The following is a 17,576-nucleotide window of genomic DNA, read 5'->3' as shown; positions in this document are numbered from 1 at the left end:
GTTCTCTTGTGGAGAAAAGTGATATTTTCAGAAAAGCTGACGTCACACAGCGTGACAGTCTCTAGCTGAAATTCAGTCAGTTCCTCACTCACTGGTGTTTGGATGCCTTGCTTTAAGAGGCACCATGGCCCCCTCCTGAACTGGTATGAGAATGCATCCGTTTTCATGGATATTTTGACAGAGGACAATCTCAATTTTTAAAAATAAATGGCTCAGTGTGGACAGGGCTTAAGCGTCTGTCTGAAATGGCTCAGGTGTTTCTGTGTTGCTAGCTGTGCCACAGCTGAGAAACCACATCTGGAGGTGCTGAAATGGTGGAGAGACCTCCAAAGTTGAAAAAAGCATGAAAAAAGATGATATTTGGGAAAATATTACTCATTTTTTTGTTACAGTATCATTATTTAAGGTAGAAATGATTTCCAAATTTGGGAGACCACTAGCATAACTGCATGAAAGTAAACACAGACTGCTCAGTGCTACAAAACAGCTCTGGTTACTGTGGTCATTCAGACAGTGATTAAAAATGTACAGACAAGTCAAACTTCAACCACAAACAAAATACAGTCGGGTTACACACACTCGGGTACACTGCCGTATGGATGTTTTCTATCACACACAACAAATAAACGAAAAAAGCCGAAGCCCTGCCACTCGTCGGATGTGATGTAAGGGCCGTTTCCCCCCGAGAGAGCGCGAAGATGGCGGCGCTCAGCAGCAGATCTGTGCGGTGTGTTCTGGCGAATTGTGTGAAATTTAGCAGGAATTCAGTCTCCCTTTCAACGCCGCACACAAACACACAGGTACCCGAGGGTCTCTTCCCTCTCCGGGAGAGTGTCTGTCTGTGTTTATCGCCCGGTCGTGTCCTTTCTGTCGGTATATTAGCCTTGTCCTTGTGGGCGAAGCTAAAGCTAAAGTGGACTGCTCTGGTGTCTATGTTTATGTTGAGAAAGGGACAGTTCGTGTGAAGATTTATATATACACACAATAACTGCTTATCTAGGCTGTTTTTACTTCTAAAATAGTACATACAGCGGGTGTGAAGCTTAAATAATAAAGCTGAAGTTGGATTTATAGTGAAACCATTCACTCCACGTTAAATGGCGCAGCGGTTAACGGTGCATTCATTCCGGCGCCTTAGAATGGAACATTTATCGCTTTTTCATTTAAGCTGGAACGGATCTTGAGGCTCATAGATACTGTTTAGGTGGTGGATAATTCTCAGGGCTGCAGTGACACTTGAGTGGTGGTGTCGTGCTGGCACAAGTGGCTCAGACACAGCAGTGCCGCTGGAGTTTTTAAAACCCCCAGTGTCACTGACCAAAAATATCCAGCCAACAGCGTTCTGTGGGCAATAGATGAGAGGCTGTCTCTGACTTTACATCCACCAGGTGGACCCTCAAGGCAGGTGTGTCTAACAGAGTGGACGGTGGGTTGGCACGGTGTTTAAAAAAACTCTAGCAGCACTGCTGTGTCTGATGGAACTGTGCCTGTGACCTTCAACTGAAACGTTCATTCATTTTACTATATTATACTGCTTTAAACATGATACAAACTCTTAATCATTGTTAGCAATATCAGAAAGAACCTGTAGAAATGGTCCAAAAATATTTGGAATGCTATCTTTTCAGCTTTCATTGAAAGACATGTTTTTACTTTGATTTCAGAGTAATGAACAGCAATGACATGATTTAAATTTTCACTGTGTTATTGTACATATTTTTCACAGTGCAATCTTACTTTTCATCCGTAGCTGCCCAGCAGACAGATATGCACGTCCTCGACAGTATGGCGGAAAAACCTGGCAGCGGCTGGTCCAGAGAAGTTCTCTGAGGAGCACATTAAGAAGCAGATTGAGGAGTTCAACATCGGAAAACGACACCTAGCCAACATGATGGGAGAAGACCCAGAGGCATTCACGCAGGAGGACATTGACGTAAGATGCACATTTTCACAGTGTTTGACTGCATTGTCATCTGTGATCTTTTTATTCTGAGAACTGGTCTGCAGGCAGTTTTTCTAGATTTGCAAAACACCTTGAACAGAACAAAGTAAGACTTGGAACTATCAGCATTTCAGAATCGTCAAAAATGTTTAGACTTAACATTTACACCTCCACCAAAGTATCTTAGGACCATCTTTAAATTGTGGTCTGTCATTTTAAATAGAAAAGTAAGAATCCCAAGTATTACACTTTTTTGTGTAAACTACAAGCTGTTTTTTGCATAAAACTGATTTGTCATTTCAGCACCTCCAGCTCAACTGCGATGTTTGGTGTTTTTAAGTAACCACACATTCACTCACACTTTGCTTTCTTGAAGTTTGATAAAATCCGGTTTCCACATACAATCACATGGCTTTGACTACATTCTTAATGGCAAACTTCAAGGCAAATCTGTGGTCTGCTGGGAATAGCAAACCAAATGATCTAAATTGGCTTGGCTCCCCAGCCAGTGATTTATTTGACAATATTCCAATTTTTTTAATCCAGAAAAATCTGCTGGTCACACCAATTTTGTTGGCTCCACAAAAGAATAAATGTGAGATGTAGACATGGAGGAACATAGAAATGCATGGTGTTTTTGTTGCTGGGGAGTGTGGCTACAATATGCCAGTCTACTTTAACATGTGGCAGAACTATTGTTGGTTGGCTCGGTGGTGCTGCAGGTAGTGTCCTGGGGTTGTGAGTTCAAGACGCACTCCGGGTGACTGTCTGTGGTGTGTTCTCCCTGTGTCCACGTGGGTTTCCTCTGGATCCTCAGGTATCCTCCCACAGTCCAAAACTACACTTTGGTGGGTGTATTGGTGACTCAGGAGTGTCCATCGGTGTGTGTGTGTCGCCCAGTGAGGGACTGGCGCCCCCTCCAGGGTGTGTTCCCGCCTTGCGCGCAGTGATTGCAGGTAGGCTCGGGACCCTGAACTGGATGAGTGGTTACAGACAACGAATGAATGAATAACTGTTGTTCTTTATCATTCAGATGGGAATATTTTCATAGATTCATAAGGGATTTCAATAATTTTCTTTATTAAAATTAGTTTGAAATATTCAGAAACCTGAAGCGAATCACAATTTGACCAGAGTGAGTTTTTACACCCCTATTATCAAGTAAAGTCTGCATCTATTGGTCTTTGTAGAATGTGTGTCTGTTTTGTTGTTATGTACGTAGTTTTCCATGCGCGTTTTTGTTGTTGTTGTATTTTTTTGGCATTAGTATTTGACTCAGTTTGGAGATGAAGTCCTAGTTACTGCCAGTTTTTAGGCCAATTTGTAGTTCTATTGCTCTTTGTGTATGTTCTCTGGCTCTGTCATTTAAAAGAACATTGCTTGCGTTCCTGTTAACTGGTTAAAGAACATGATCATTAGCAGTGAATTTTGAAGGGTGATTATGAGCTGTTGAGTGACACCAAGAACGACATGCAATGTTAGTTTAATTTTCTCAAGGATTAAGAATGTAGGCAGTGTTTGGCACGGAGTCTTTCACACATCCTATAACAGGTATACACACTTACATGATATGTATAAAACACTTGTCCTGTGAAATTATGATATGGACAAATATTTGCACTTTTAATATCCATTGCTTCCATTGTAGATTCATTAATGCAGAGTCAGTCCGCTTTGAAACTAATAGATCGACATGTTTCCAGAAAGTTCGGCACAGTTTACGAGAGTGAGTCATTTGTTAAAATATACGCTCCGGAATACCTTTTTAATAATGTTTTATTTTGTGGTATAAATGACAGTAGCTAAAGAGATGGGGAAAATGTTTGTGATAGTTCTCAGAGATAGTGCAGGTGTGATTGAAATAATTTGATATATATAGTTATTTTCATAAATTACTACATAGAACTTTTATTTTTTCAGCAAGATCAGCACATCATTGTATAATTTTTGTAGGCTTGAGCACTGAAAGAGGTGCCAGATTGTGACTTTATGTTTCAAGTTCTGGGTTATTAGTTTAAACCCAGGCTGTAAAACAATGGCAGTTCTCTGAGTCATTAAATAGCAAATTAGATATTAATTTTTATAAGCCATACAGTCTTCTCAGGAAAAGAAGCAAAATTAGTATCATTCCACCTACTGCTTTCTGTTTATATGATTCTACATTCATGGTGCTTATGGATAGGGTTTTGAAATGGCTGCATGTCTTTTGGGAACAGACCGTTCAGACCCACTTCCATGGTCAGAAGAAGAATGAAAAGGATGGTTCCAGGATGGTTTCATGCCTGATTCTTGTCATTTCCAGTCGAAGCTTTATCTGTAATTGATTCATCCCACCAAATTTGGCCCAATTTGCAGCACCTCCATGTTTATCCCCAAACCTCTCACGTGGTTAATGAATGGAGCGCTCAGCGGGAGCGTGGCTAAAAGGGAGTGACGCTGGCCATACCTCTGCCAGATGAGTGGGGGTCCGCAAGCGGAAAATGGCTCGGACTGGGGGGCAGCGGGCGGCCGTCTGAACTGGCGCTGACGCCCGCCTCGCTGCCAGCCGCTTCGTCCGACGTGACGTTCCTGCGAACGCGGCAAAGGTGTGAAACAGCTGCACGCCGAGCTCTGCCAGCAGGAAGTAATTAATGAAGACTGCAAGCTTCACCTGCCTTCTCTACGCTGTCACACACTCGCACGCACACACCCCCTCTCATCAGGTGGGTTCAGAGATCTCGAAACTCCGTGCCAAGACCACTGATGACTGGGATGAAACCTTCACCGATGCTTATAGGTACCAGAGTGAATTCAGAACTGTACCCAGCACAAAACAAGGCATCTGCATTGGATCAGTATTGGAGGCTGGGTCAGATATCAGAGAGAACACACATTAATCTGGTTTTTCTTTTTTTTTTAGGGCTGGGCAATCATCCAAATTGACATTCAGAATTTCTAATCAATGTAATTTTTGCCTAAACACTGACGACACTGAACATAAAAAGTGTTAAAACCACAATCACATCACTGTGCATGGCTCAAAAAAAGAGACTGACAAGCTCCCAGCAACATTAGACAAAAATATATATATCCCAGCTTTAATACCTGAGCGTATTTACAATTTAAGCCTGAAGAAGTATGAGGGCAAATAACAAGAAAAAAAAAAAACGTTTATTGATTGCATTTGAAGTAAAATATTCAATTAATTGTGATAATGATTTGCGGTTATATTCCCCAATACTACGGCATTTTAACAAACAAAAAATGGTTTATTCTCAGTGTCGGGTGGTTGTTAGCCACGTGTTTCTTGCTTGGCTGTATTTTAGTGTTTGGTTTAGGAGTCTGAGCCTAGTTTGAAATGCTCATCTTGAATGAAATGTTTCAATTAAAACATATCTTATTCCCATCTCTCCGGGTTGTGATTAATTTATCCTTTTTGGAACATTGCATAAATACATTAATGTCGTTTTGAAATGTATTAAAGAGCACATATTATGAAAAAACAGACTTTTTCAGTGCATGTGAACATAAATTTTTGGCTGCAAACCCAAACTCTGAAACAAGGTCATCCAGTCAGTTGTATGCGGGCCGCCTAAGTCGGTAAACATGGGATATAATAAGCTCCAGTTCCTATGTCAAGTGCAGGCGCATTTTAGAATTATACTGCCCCACAGCGCCAGACCCAAGTTCCTGTGAGCGGTGGAAGGGTTAAACTCGGTAAAACACACAGCCAGAGTATAGACATGAGAAAAATGAGCAAAGCCAACAGCAGAGAAATGAAAGGACTGTGCAAAACCAGCAAAGACAAGTGGAGAACAAAGAGAACCAAGCTGAAATGGAGCATTCCTCTCATGGTTTTGCACTTTCTGTGAGCTCTGGGTGTGATGTGGTTGTCCTTATTATGAATCACTAGGAATGATGATAAACTGTCCTCGGACAGTATGCCGCATTATGTGAAATTCACAGCAAAATCAGTGTGGATTCTGTAGCGGATGTGTTACATATTCTCACTTGTTTTAACATTGCTTTTATGCTTGCATTTTTTTTGTCATAATTCCACCTGCTCGTTTGCTTTCTACAAGCTATCACAAGTTAGACATGCAGTCGTCGATGGTATCTACAGTGCCAGTGGAGACCATATTTCCTTTTCACTAGCAGTTTTGCCCTTGTCAGAGCAGACGGTCAGGGTCCTTCACAGTTTCACTGTCCACTATAGGGCAGGCTGAAATGTGCAGGCAAGTTGCTTAACAAAGTTGGATGGAGCTGGAGCTGGAGCTGCGTGTATCCTTTACAACAGGCCTTGTATGAAGTTTAGGCAGCAGAGCTTTGTGAAGTAGTATGACGAGGCTATACCTCCCTCAGGGAGTTGTGCCATATTGCCTTTCAAGATATTACCAGGTGCTGCCTTCATCTGTCACTGCATTCTGTATCGTTCTCCCCTCTCTGTTTCTCTCTGCTTTCTTCTCTCCATCATTTTCTCTCTCCCTCTCTCTTCCCTTCTTGCTCTCTCTTCCACACTCTCTCTTCCACCAATTTTGACAGTGTGATACATGACTGCGTGTCCTTTTCCAGTGCATCTGCTGTCATCTCACTTCACCCCCTCTTCGCTTTCACCTTTTTTTACTTATTCATTTTCATCCCAAATCGCTCACAAATAGCCCAGTATGTATTATTTGTCAAAATAAGTGCAGACATTTGAAAGGCTGTTTTATTAAACACATGTTTTATATGGCCTACTCGTTTAGTGTGTCAAAGTAGAGTGGAGATTGATTGGAACAATATTGCATTTTCAATTATATTCTGTTTGTTTTTCTGCAGAGGAGCATAGCCTACCTTTTCCCCTCCGGTCTGTTTGAGAAACGAGCACGACCCGTCATGAAGGTATGATTTTTGCCCCATCTCTTTGCGTGATAAAAAGAAGCATAAAAAGCACTTGTCAGTTATTTTATTTTACTTTATTTTTGTCTGTTTTTATAGCATCCGGACTTGATATTCCCGAAACAGGCAGGTATGTAAACCAGAATATCTTCGTGACAGTTTTGGATTTAAGAATGCATGTATAGGGCAACAACATATATTTAATAATGTTGGATTAATTTCTTTATTCATTCATTGTCTGTAACCACTTATCAAGTTCAGGGTCGCGGTGGGTCCGGAGCCTACTTGGAATCATTGGGCACAAGGCGGGAATACACCCTGAAGGGGGCGCCAGTCCTTCACAGGGCGACTGACACAAACACACACTCACTCACATGACTCCGGACAATTTTTGAGTCGCCAATCCACCTACGAACGTGTGTTTTTGGACTATGGGAGGAAACCGGAGCACCCGGAGGAAACCCACGCTGACACAGGGAGAACACTGGATTTATTTAATAATGTATTAATCTATAGCACACTCTTTAAGTACTTAACCTCCTCTTCCTTTTCTACTACAGTATTACTCAACTACATGAAGTAGAGTACAATAAAGACTCGTTTTTCAGCTTCCGACTCAAAAATAGTTGTAGTTTTTTTTTAGAAGATTCTCACATCATCCGTTTTCATTATCAAGAGACTACTGCAGTACCCCACCCAGTGTAGGTTACATGTTTTTATTGGAGTGTCCCTTTTTAATAACCCTTATTGTGGCTTATTGTGTCTGCTAACCTGAACTCAAGCAATGGACATTGTGTGTTCTTGTGCAGCGGTCCAGTGGGGTGAGGATCGGCGCCCGTTTCATTACCTGTTCTACACCGGCAAACCAGCCTACTACTCACTAATGCATGTAAGTTTTCTCTCAAACCTCTACTTGTCATTTAACTGTTGGTACTTCAATATTTGTCGGAGTAAACGCACAAAGGTGTTTGAGTTTGAAGAGCTCAGCTCTGAGATGTTGTCCAGAGCAGTGTGGGGCTTTTGTCTGACGGATAACTGAAGGGTGGAGGTAGATTAGATGGGGGAGCAAGGGGCTCTCATCCCCTGGAGGTGATGGGGTGATGAGGACAAGGGGGGGTGGGTAATGAGGACAGTTTCTCCTTAAGAGACTCTGGTTCAGCTGCTGTTTAGACTGAAAAAAAAAAGTCTAGCTTGGTGAGTGGTAGATCCCAAACAGCTCAGCAAAGTTCTCAGTTCACAGACCAAGAGTGTGAGGTTCTTTGCGTATTGGTTTATTTATTATGAGTGTCACGTGTGAAATATATATGAAATTGCAGTTTTTGGAGAGGTGAGAAATTGGGAGCCTTCCAAGTGAGGGGACCTAGCCCCCACAATCCTGCCCAATATCTACAGCCATCATCAGTGCTGTAAAAGAACAGAATGAGTAAAAGCATAAAGGAATACGTTGAATTAGATGATGGGCAGAACCCTTTTTGACTAAATAGAGTATGAGTGTTTTGTCAGTTGGTCAGTTTGGATAGGACAGTGTTAGTGGCAGTTATGAGTGGCATAATATAAGGAACGAATGAAAGCAAATAGATGGAGAGGAGTAGATGTGACAAGAAGGGATTGAGAAGGCAGGAATCAGGAGGAAAAAGGGGGAGAGAGAGAGGTGTGTGGTTAAGAGAGGAAATGGGGTTGTTCACTGTGACGGTCTTCTGTTTCTCCTCCCCAAATCGCATTTACAGCAGGGAGCAGCACACACTTCACTAGGCACGCCTGGGCTTTGTGCTATTACAGACGTGTGTGTGTGTGTGCGCAGTTACAGGGGTACAGCTGTGCTTTGGGGATTTTGGGGAAGCAGCCCCAGAGACGGCAGAAGCATTCTCTAACTGGCTCTTTGTCACCTCAGCTAATTCCCTTTCAAAGTTTTTGCCTTTTGCTTTTTTATGCATATCTCCTTCTCTCCTTCCCCTCCATCGTTTATCTTTTGGAGTCGACCTTGGGCTAAGACACGGCACTGTAGCAGGGTGGATTTGTGTGTGTGCGCGTGTTGACTAATGTGGCATTGTCCTCGGCTTGCCCAAGCCCTCGAGCCTCCCCTTTGCCCGGCAGTAGCTGGGACCCCTACTGTTAATTTAAATAGGTGTGTCAAATCGGCCGCTCCGAGTAAGCTTCGGAACACGAGGAGGTGCCTCGCGACCCCAAACCCCATGGCGGCCACAAAATAATGTACAGCTCCCCAATCGGTGCACGGCAATATTTTACAGGGATGAGAGAGAGAAGAGACACACACACACACACACACACACAATCGCAAGCACAGCAGGCATGCATACACGTTCAAATCCTAGTTACTATCATTGGCCCTATGCTGCTAATGCAAAGGACCCACTGCTGCATTTCTTGGGAGAATACAAAAAAGCCATTTATCTTCAAAATAGTAACTTTATGAAAGTTTAACAAATACTTTCTCCATTTTATGCTAAAAAATGTAATTTGAAGAGATTCTGGAGCACTCTTAACACTACACCTGTCACGAAATGTTAACATATTATAAAGAACAGTTCTCACAGACAGGGTTCTTTCTGGCCAGCCCTGATACGAAAGGCTTTCTTACTTTTGCTGGATTAACCCTTTAAAAGCCCTATTCGGACGGGATTAGTTTTGCATGGGGAGCTGTGGTAATGTAATTTTTCCACAAGACGTTAGTAATGTTTATGACGGATTCGCACTGGATAAGAAATCGCGGTGAAAATGACAGAGGTGGGAGGAGCTACTCGATTCATGCACTGCCGTCACACAGTGTGAATCATACACAGCAGAGCTACTTGAGTTTTTAGAGTGTCACAGCTGTTTTGAGATCAGTCCTCCCACCCAAAGCATACAGCCCTAAACGACTTTATCTTCTGGTCATAACAGATATCTATAACAGATAATGGGTGAAAAGGTGGCAAAAACGTTACTAATCCTTCACACGGTTTAATAACCAATATTACAAACCATTTAATGGTAACGACACACGTTCATAACACGCATGGAGGCCACTAGTGTGGACAAAACATACCTACAGGTCGTTCAGCTGCTGAGCCTCATCTGTGAGCACAAAATCAAGTGAAGGGTTTTTTGCGCTGTGCAGTTCAACTCAGCACAGCCTGACAGTACACAAAGCAAATTTTGTGACTGGTCCTGGAGGAACATAAAATTTGAAAATAAGTGAAATAAGGTAGTTCTACCCTGTGTTTAAAAGCACAGCTGGCTAGCTAACAGGCACTTATAGTTTACTATAGCAAACTGAGGCTCAAAACACACATATAAAGCCACATACCTGTGATCATAAAGTTGAGTGAAGTCGAGTCTTCTGAGTTCTGGGGCTACTGGGCTTGTTGAACTCAATTTTTTGTGGAAATCATATACACTGAATGCTACTATTTATAAAGTAAGTCATCAACTTTTTTGGACACACAGTGTAGCAGATTTAATATTTGCAGTTCATACATATTCTAATCCAGTTTTAAAAATCCACAATAAAGTGGCCGATCTCTTGCTGTACTTACATTCTTGAGATTTATTGAATATGAAAAGCCCAGACCAACCTAAAGGGCCTGTTCAGAGCTCATATCAAAGCTTGTGCACTCCTCACCCCCCTCCCCCCACCACTATTTTTTTCCTGCCTCACCAAAGCACCCTTTCAGACATTGTCAGATAAAACAACTTCTCCCTCTACCTCTTCTTTTTGAATTTCTCCAGCTCCATTATGGGTGTGTGCTTGTGAACGTGTAATGTGCATTCCACTCATCTTACCCCCTCCCCTTCCCCCTCCTCAACCCACACTACTGCCATCTATTTCTTTTCTATTACTCCTCTTCTTTTTTGTGCTGAAAATTGGTTTTTGCCCGAATGTTTGCTTTTTTGGCGAGTGTCGGTGGATTAGACGCACTCTATCAGGACGGAATTAAACAAACAGCTGTGGAATAATTGCGGGGGAAATGAATTCTCGCGCGGCTGAGGGGAAAGGCCCGACGTGAGCTGCATGCACACACACACACACATACCCACCGTGCCCCGCTCCGCTCCACTGCCATGACGCCTGACGGGCACTCCAGGCTGGTGGGCGCGATGCCAATTTAGACAAGCATGCCCAAGAACGCCATCCAGCTCCGCATGGCAGCTCCTCCTGCAGCCAGGAGGGGGTGTGTGTGTATGTGTCTGTCTCTGTCTATCTCTGCCTGTCTGTCTGTCTGTAAAAGGGAGAAAGAGACAGATTTGTGTGTACGGGGGGGCGACAACCTAATAGCTCCACAATTCAATTTACACACGCACACACACACATGCACACAATTAAATCCAGTCAGTGCTGACAGACAGAGATAGAATCTGCCTTCATATAAGAGGTGAGAGAGAGAGAGAGAGAGAGAACTCCCTGCACCCTGTGCTTCAGTGCACCTTTTCTGTTTTGGAATTCCAGAAAAAGAATATGAATATCCTTTCACATTACAGACCTGGCTGTAATTCACTCACTCGCGCATATTTAGCAGGCTGCAGCTTAGTCAACAATACGAAAGCACTCCTAAAATTCCTGTCAGTAACAAAACTTAAGCAACACGTATGACAAATTTAAATAGGTGGCAGCCTCAAATAACACTATATTAGTAAATTAATAGCATCTTACTACCTTTCTTTCCATGTGTGTGGCCCTATGGTTAGATATGGCGTTAAATAAAAACTACTAAACTAAACAATGAAGCAGGACAGTAACTTAAGCCTCGTTAAATTAGCCTGTATATTGGGTTTCTTAACTCTCAGAGCTGTAGTCATGTATTGATGTAGCCCATCAGAGGCTTGTCCCAACTCCCCACTGTTCAGCATCCAACATGGGAACAAATATTGTTGTATAAACATAATGTAAATAATAACATTTTGTTTCTTAAGATTTGAACCTCTGCTCCCCATAAACTATAAACTTTGTCCCCAAGGTTAGAACATTTGAACACCCGTGCTATATCTGTTGTTGAAATAAACATGGTTCTCTTTTAATTCCAGGACACATATGGGAAATTTCTGGCAATTGAGAGATATCGAGACAATATGATAAACAAAGGACTCCACACAGAGAATGCCAAACAGATGTGAGTACCATATGTAAGTGGATTTTTGTCTGTAACATTTAAATTATATGCAGAAGTTTCTATTAAAAGCATGTGTGTGTTTGTGTGTTCAGCTCTCTGACTGGCAGCAGATGGTTGGTGAAGGAGGAGCTGGAGGAATTATTGGTTGAAAATATCTCTGACCACGACGTAAGAATTCACTGTCCACACACTGATCCCCGTAAAGCTTTTACAGATGCTCCTTACTTTGTGTCAGTTTAAAAAACGATAAGTAAACACACCAAGAGCATTTTCCCAAATCAGACACAAGAGGGAGCTGTTTAACAAGCCTGAGTACATTCATATCCTGTTTGTTTGTTTTTGTGTGTGTGTAGTACTCACGATTTCTCCAGCTGATGGAGAGGTTGCTGTGCCTGCCCTACTGTGCTATGGAGGAGGAGTTTGTGCAGCGGTTCCGCCGGCAGTTGGAGGTGCAGTCCAGTAAACAAGAGATCCCTGCTCTCCAGCACGATGAGAACGGAGTGGCCTTCAGCCAGGCTGATGGTACACACACACATACACAGCCCCAGAGCCACTTTAAATCATGTTACGAATGTGGGCATATGTTACCTAATACACTATCCACCTTATTTTCAGAGCTGTGATTGGCTCCATGCTTTCAAGAGATTTATGTGCAAGATTTTTGGCCAGTTTTGGACATAATAAAAGCTAATATTTGGTACAGCAGAAACACATTGGCGAGTACATGGAGAGAAATATTATGTAGTTATGATATTTAACCATGTAATATATTATTAATAATAAAAATAGTATACATTATTATTTTAAAAATGTAATTATTGCGCTATTATTATATTAATAGTATTTAATATCTCTATTAGACAGTCATATTAATCAGAGTGAACATCTGTACTGATTTGACCTGGCAGCACAACAGCTTTCCCACTGTGGAGAGACTGATGAACCTCTGTGCTCTGGTAGCTGCCCAGTGTCCACCCAGTCACTCCAAGGGACACACAAAGAGTTAAACAGGTCTTCATACATTATTTAAGGACACTTCATGTCCTCCTCCCACTAAGGAATAATCTGCAGATGTGGTAAAGACTTTATTTTGACACCAGCAATGCAACTAACACAGCAGACATTAAGTCTCTCTCAAAAATAAAATAAAATGTATAACAAATAGAACCATTTAGAGAAGGGTTATAAGGCCAGCATCTAGATGGAGTGCTGTTTGTGATTCAGAACTTTACATTCAGCAACAGTATCTGACCTCATAAAGTATCTGAGCCATAAAAAATTGTAGCATCCAGTGTAAGCTTTATCAGACAAGTAGAGACTTACTACTAAAGGAAAATGAACATTATAAATTCAGAACCAATATCCAGAATTATTACACTATAATCCACATAACTGAGATTCCAAGGTAGAATCTGTTACAGGATCCAAGCCGAAATAGAGATGCTAAGATGTTCTTGAGAGTCTCAAGGCCCTTTTGTTCGTTATTGGAGCCTTAACAGATAGTTCATAGGGCTATTATCAGGTAGTAATAGATAACTGTCAAATATATTTACATGCTTCACGTCTCTTCACACCAGGCCGGAGGAAAACAGCCAAGGCCAGCGTCACACTCAGAGACTGTGGCTCTGGAAAAATCACAGTCAATGGCAAGACCTTCCTGATGCATTTTCCCCTTCTACAGGACAGGTGTGTAGAAAAACAAGATGGAGATTGTAACAATACTCATTGTCCAGTTTAATAAATACACCTTTCCAGTGGAAGCTGAAGAATGATATTGGGCATGTCTCCAGGTTCAATGTTTAAGAAATAAGTTTATATAAAAATATCTATAAAAATTGAGCTCTCTGCTTTTAATATGAGCACTGTTATAGTGCAAGCTCAACTGTTTTAATGGGGCATATTATGGGGTGGGGGGGTAGTTTATCTGTGTATTTGCATAATCTAAAAAAAATGGGATAAAACAAGAAGTTGTGATTTTGTGCTGATATTTCCATAGAGTGCAGACACTAGATTTGTCCCACTTCTTTGTCCGAGTCTCTCCAGTTATAGTGTGGGATCTGCTTTTATGTGAGAGCACAAATACCAGGTTAAATATAGTGAGGAGAAGAAAATAGAGCAGAGGCTTTGGTTTTTAGGACTTTTTACTCTGTCCTTGTTCCTCACTGCTATACACTCATGCTGATTTGACCTGTGGCTCATTTTCACTTAAAGGAACAGGCACTGAAACCGCCCGTTCTGAAAAGGCCTGTTTAGACCCTGCTGTGTTGTTTGATCCTTGTGGTATTTTGATCAAGGAATTTCACAGACCTCAGGGAATTGTCTTAACTTGTGGAAAATGGGTTTAATATGTCGTCTATAAACCATGATGAAGATGGATTTGACCAAGTATGATTTAAGAGTAATTTTTTATCTGATTGACTATATTGCAAAATGCAGGGGTCCCTTCACATTCCTTGGGGCTACTATAAAGAAGAAAACATGAACATGGGGACCAAAAGTAAACATCTAACTGATAATACAACACACGTCAATAATTCTGCTCCTCAAATTCTTCACTTTGACTTAGTGGCCAGTGCAAAATTTTATATCTGTCTGTTTCTGCAGACAACTTCGATGCAGCAACTCCACTGTTTAGATATGTCCCTTAGTCTGTTTGCTGTGTCAGAAGTAGCCTTCACAGTGGTTAGCACACAGAAGGCAAAGCTCATGCCTTTCCGAACAGAAAATGTCAAAATGCAGCAGTTTTTCCCTCTTTACGCTGTTGCACTTTCCACCTTTTATTTAATCTGGAGGAAAGTTAATTACACAGCTGAGTGAGTAGTAGGACTGGCTGGGCTGTTATCATCTCGGCCTGCCTCTCTCAGTCCTTAACCCGAGAGGACGAGTGACGTTTCTCAATGTCAGCACAGAGGGCTGTTACAGTGTCCCTAGACCCGCCATTGTGTGCACATACATACACATGCATAAATGCAAACTATATGTATACATACTCACGGCCTTCATGCATCGTCTCAGTGGCACATCCAAAGGTGGGATTATAATGTTGTCTCAGTACGAGCGTGCCAGTCTCAAAAGGGGGGATTTGTGAAAGTGCCCAGCAGATAGATGACACTCTTTGAATGGCAAAAGAATGGGACTTCGCAAGGTATTAAAAAGCTCAAATCATGGAACACAGAATTGAACATACTCGTATGCATACAGACAAGCCACAGTGCTTCTGGGAGAAATGTCCTTTGAACAGATGAAACAAAACTGGAACTGTATGACAAGTCACATCAACTCTTTATATATTTAAAAAAAAAAGAGAGAGAGAGAGAGAGAGGCTTTCAAAGAAAAGAACACCATGCCCACTGAGAGTCAGAGAGGAGGATGGAACAACGTTTAAGGCTTTCTGGCACAAAATGTACTGTCCAGTGTCAGAAAGCTCTCAGCTGCAGGTCATGGGTCTTCCAACAAAATACTGACCCAAAACATAGTTAAAGACACTTAAGAATAACTAGGAACAGGACTATTTTAAAGTGAGCTATGAGTTCTGTACTGAATCCTGTCAAATATCTGCAGAAAGATCTGAAACTTGCAGTCGGGAAGTCATTTACCTGTTGACAGGTGCTGGGGTATGCAGTAAATGCCTCTTGAGGTCGTGCAATAATGTATTTTTTGTTATGGATGCCCTTTTTTGCTATTTTCATTTTGATTATTTCAAAAAATCTGATTTTTTTAAATGTATTAAATATGGAATATATAATGGTATGCCTGTTATTTCATTTATAATAAAGGCACAGTAAAAACTTCCTCAGAGTTATAAAATATGGTTATTCCTGCAAAGGTTTAATGACTGGATACTGAGGGGCGAAAATAAAAAATAACAAACGTAGCATATCTCCCCTTTAATAGACAGTGCTTTCTTCATACACTGCAGTCTACCTCCTTCTCGCACTCATGTTTGTTTTTTCTCTCTTTCTCTCCCTCTCTCTCTCTCTCTCTCAGGGAGCAATTGATGTTCCCTATGCACTTTGTGGGCATGTTGGACAGGTTTGATGTGGAGGCCAGTGTGGAAGGCGGTGGGCGTTCTGCCCAGGCTGGAGCTCTGAGGCTGGCCGTCTCTCGAGCCCTGCTCAGCTTTGTCTCATCGGGAGACATGGAGTCCATGAGGCAAGGTGAGGAACACATACAAACTCACAGACTGTTGCTTTATTGCTTGTGGGAATGCAAAAGCAAGAATACTGCACATACACACAGTTTTCAGGTTATTAGGACCTAGCTTTTGGACCTGCACCAAAGGGGGCACTATTCAGTTATTTTCATCAGTGATACAGTGTCCTTGTTTTTGGGCAAAAGCATATCATAATAATTACCACCTCTGCATTTCTGTAAGTTGTGCAAGTTCCCGTTTCCTGAACAGAAATGTGTCTTGATGAGATTGTGCAAGGAATTGGACACTACTCAGCAATACAGAATCTCTCTGTACCAACCTCCTCTTGACGCTCCGCTTCAGCTTACTGCATGTCTTCACTGGAGTTTTTGTCAGGACACTGGGATCTCCATATCAAAAGCTCGATTCTGAGGTTCAGTTTTTTGTGTGGCTCGAGAATAAAGTTACATTAAAACCATTGTTTTTCTTGTGAAATTCCTAATAAGTTTGATGTGTCACATGACCCTCTTCCCATTGACAAAACACAAGTTGGATCCAAAATGGCCGACTTCAAAATGGCCGCCATGGTCACCACCCATTTTGAAAGGTTTTCCCCCTCCCATATACTAATGTGCCACAAACAGGAAGTTAATATCACCAACCATTCCCATTTTATTAAGGTGTATCCATATAAATGGCCCACTTTGTATTATCATTTTCTCTCATTATAAGTTTGAGAATTGCCTATTAAACTGTCCACTCTGTGTAGAGGCAACCAAATGGAGACTTTGCAAATAAAATAAAGTACTTTAAATACTGCCGAATATATTTTAAACTCACCTCTGGCTGCTTACAGCTGGCTTGCTGACACCCGACCCCAGAGTCAAGGAGAGGAAGAAGCCTGGCCAGGCCGGAGCACGAAAGAAGTTCACCTGGAAAAAGCGATGAGAAGCAGGGGGTCTGGAAATGGAAGAACAAGACTTTCATACAATTTCATTTACCCCAGCAACAACCACCAATTTATTTATGCACAGACGCACTGTATTAAGATACAGGAACCATCATGGGACTATTCGAATCCGGAAATTTGATCGTCGTACACATTGCTTCAGTTTTTTTGAGAAATGAACACATCTCTATGTTGTGTATAACTTTAATAATGTGTACTCCAATAAACTCAGTGTTTTCATATAGTCATTTGCTGATATTCCCAGTTTCAAGATACTCTTGCACCACAAGAAATTACCATTTCTGTATTGTTTTTTTTTTTCAGGGATTCATCTACATAATGTTCTTTTCTTTCAAACTTTTTACCTTTTCAAACTACCCCCAAAATTGTCCATACATTAGTGGTACTTTTACTTGCCTACATTAAGACGGATTAACAATTTAACTGGCTTTAGTTTTCACAGATTTCTCTGTGGAGAAAAAAGGCAGCTTTATCCAGTGTAGGAAAATGGGCCGTCTCTCAAACTTTATAAAAAATAGAAAACCTTTATTACAGCAAGCAAGATACAACGATGTACCGTGGATTCAG

At 41.6% G+C, this 17,576-nt stretch overlaps 1 protein-coding gene across 2 annotated transcripts; it reads left to right on the top strand.

The window, feature by feature from the left end:
• The first annotated feature begins 668 nt into the window (after positions 1-668).
• On the top strand, positions 669-17,275 carry mrps9 (mitochondrial ribosomal protein S9). Of its 2 annotated transcripts, none has more exons than XM_066665592.1 (11): positions 669-800; positions 1,751-1,933; positions 6,740-6,802; positions 6,899-6,929; positions 7,609-7,688; positions 11,822-11,907; positions 12,000-12,075; positions 12,261-12,429; positions 13,485-13,593; positions 15,895-16,064; positions 16,896-17,275. In XM_066665592.1, exons 1-11 carry the CDS (start codon positions 699-701, stop codon positions 16,985-16,987), a joined length of 1,161 nt encoding a protein of 386 aa, XP_066521689.1. In that variant the 5' UTR covers positions 669-698; the 3' UTR covers positions 16,988-17,275. The 2 variants fall into 2 exon arrangements, with proteins under 2 accessions (XP_066521689.1, XP_066521690.1); XM_066665593.1 differs by lacking the exon at positions 16,896-17,275 and adding an exon at positions 16,310-16,817.
• The last annotated feature ends 301 nt before the right edge of the window (positions 17,276-17,576 follow it).

The sequence above is a fragment of the Hoplias malabaricus genome, chromosome 3 (assembly GCF_029633855.1).
Source record: "Hoplias malabaricus isolate fHopMal1 chromosome 3, fHopMal1.hap1, whole genome shotgun sequence".
NCBI classification, from domain to species: domain Eukaryota; kingdom Metazoa; phylum Chordata; class Actinopteri; order Characiformes; family Erythrinidae; genus Hoplias; species Hoplias malabaricus.
The sequence above is the reverse complement of the archived record's forward strand: the minus strand, read 5'-3'. Positions and strand labels throughout refer to the sequence as shown.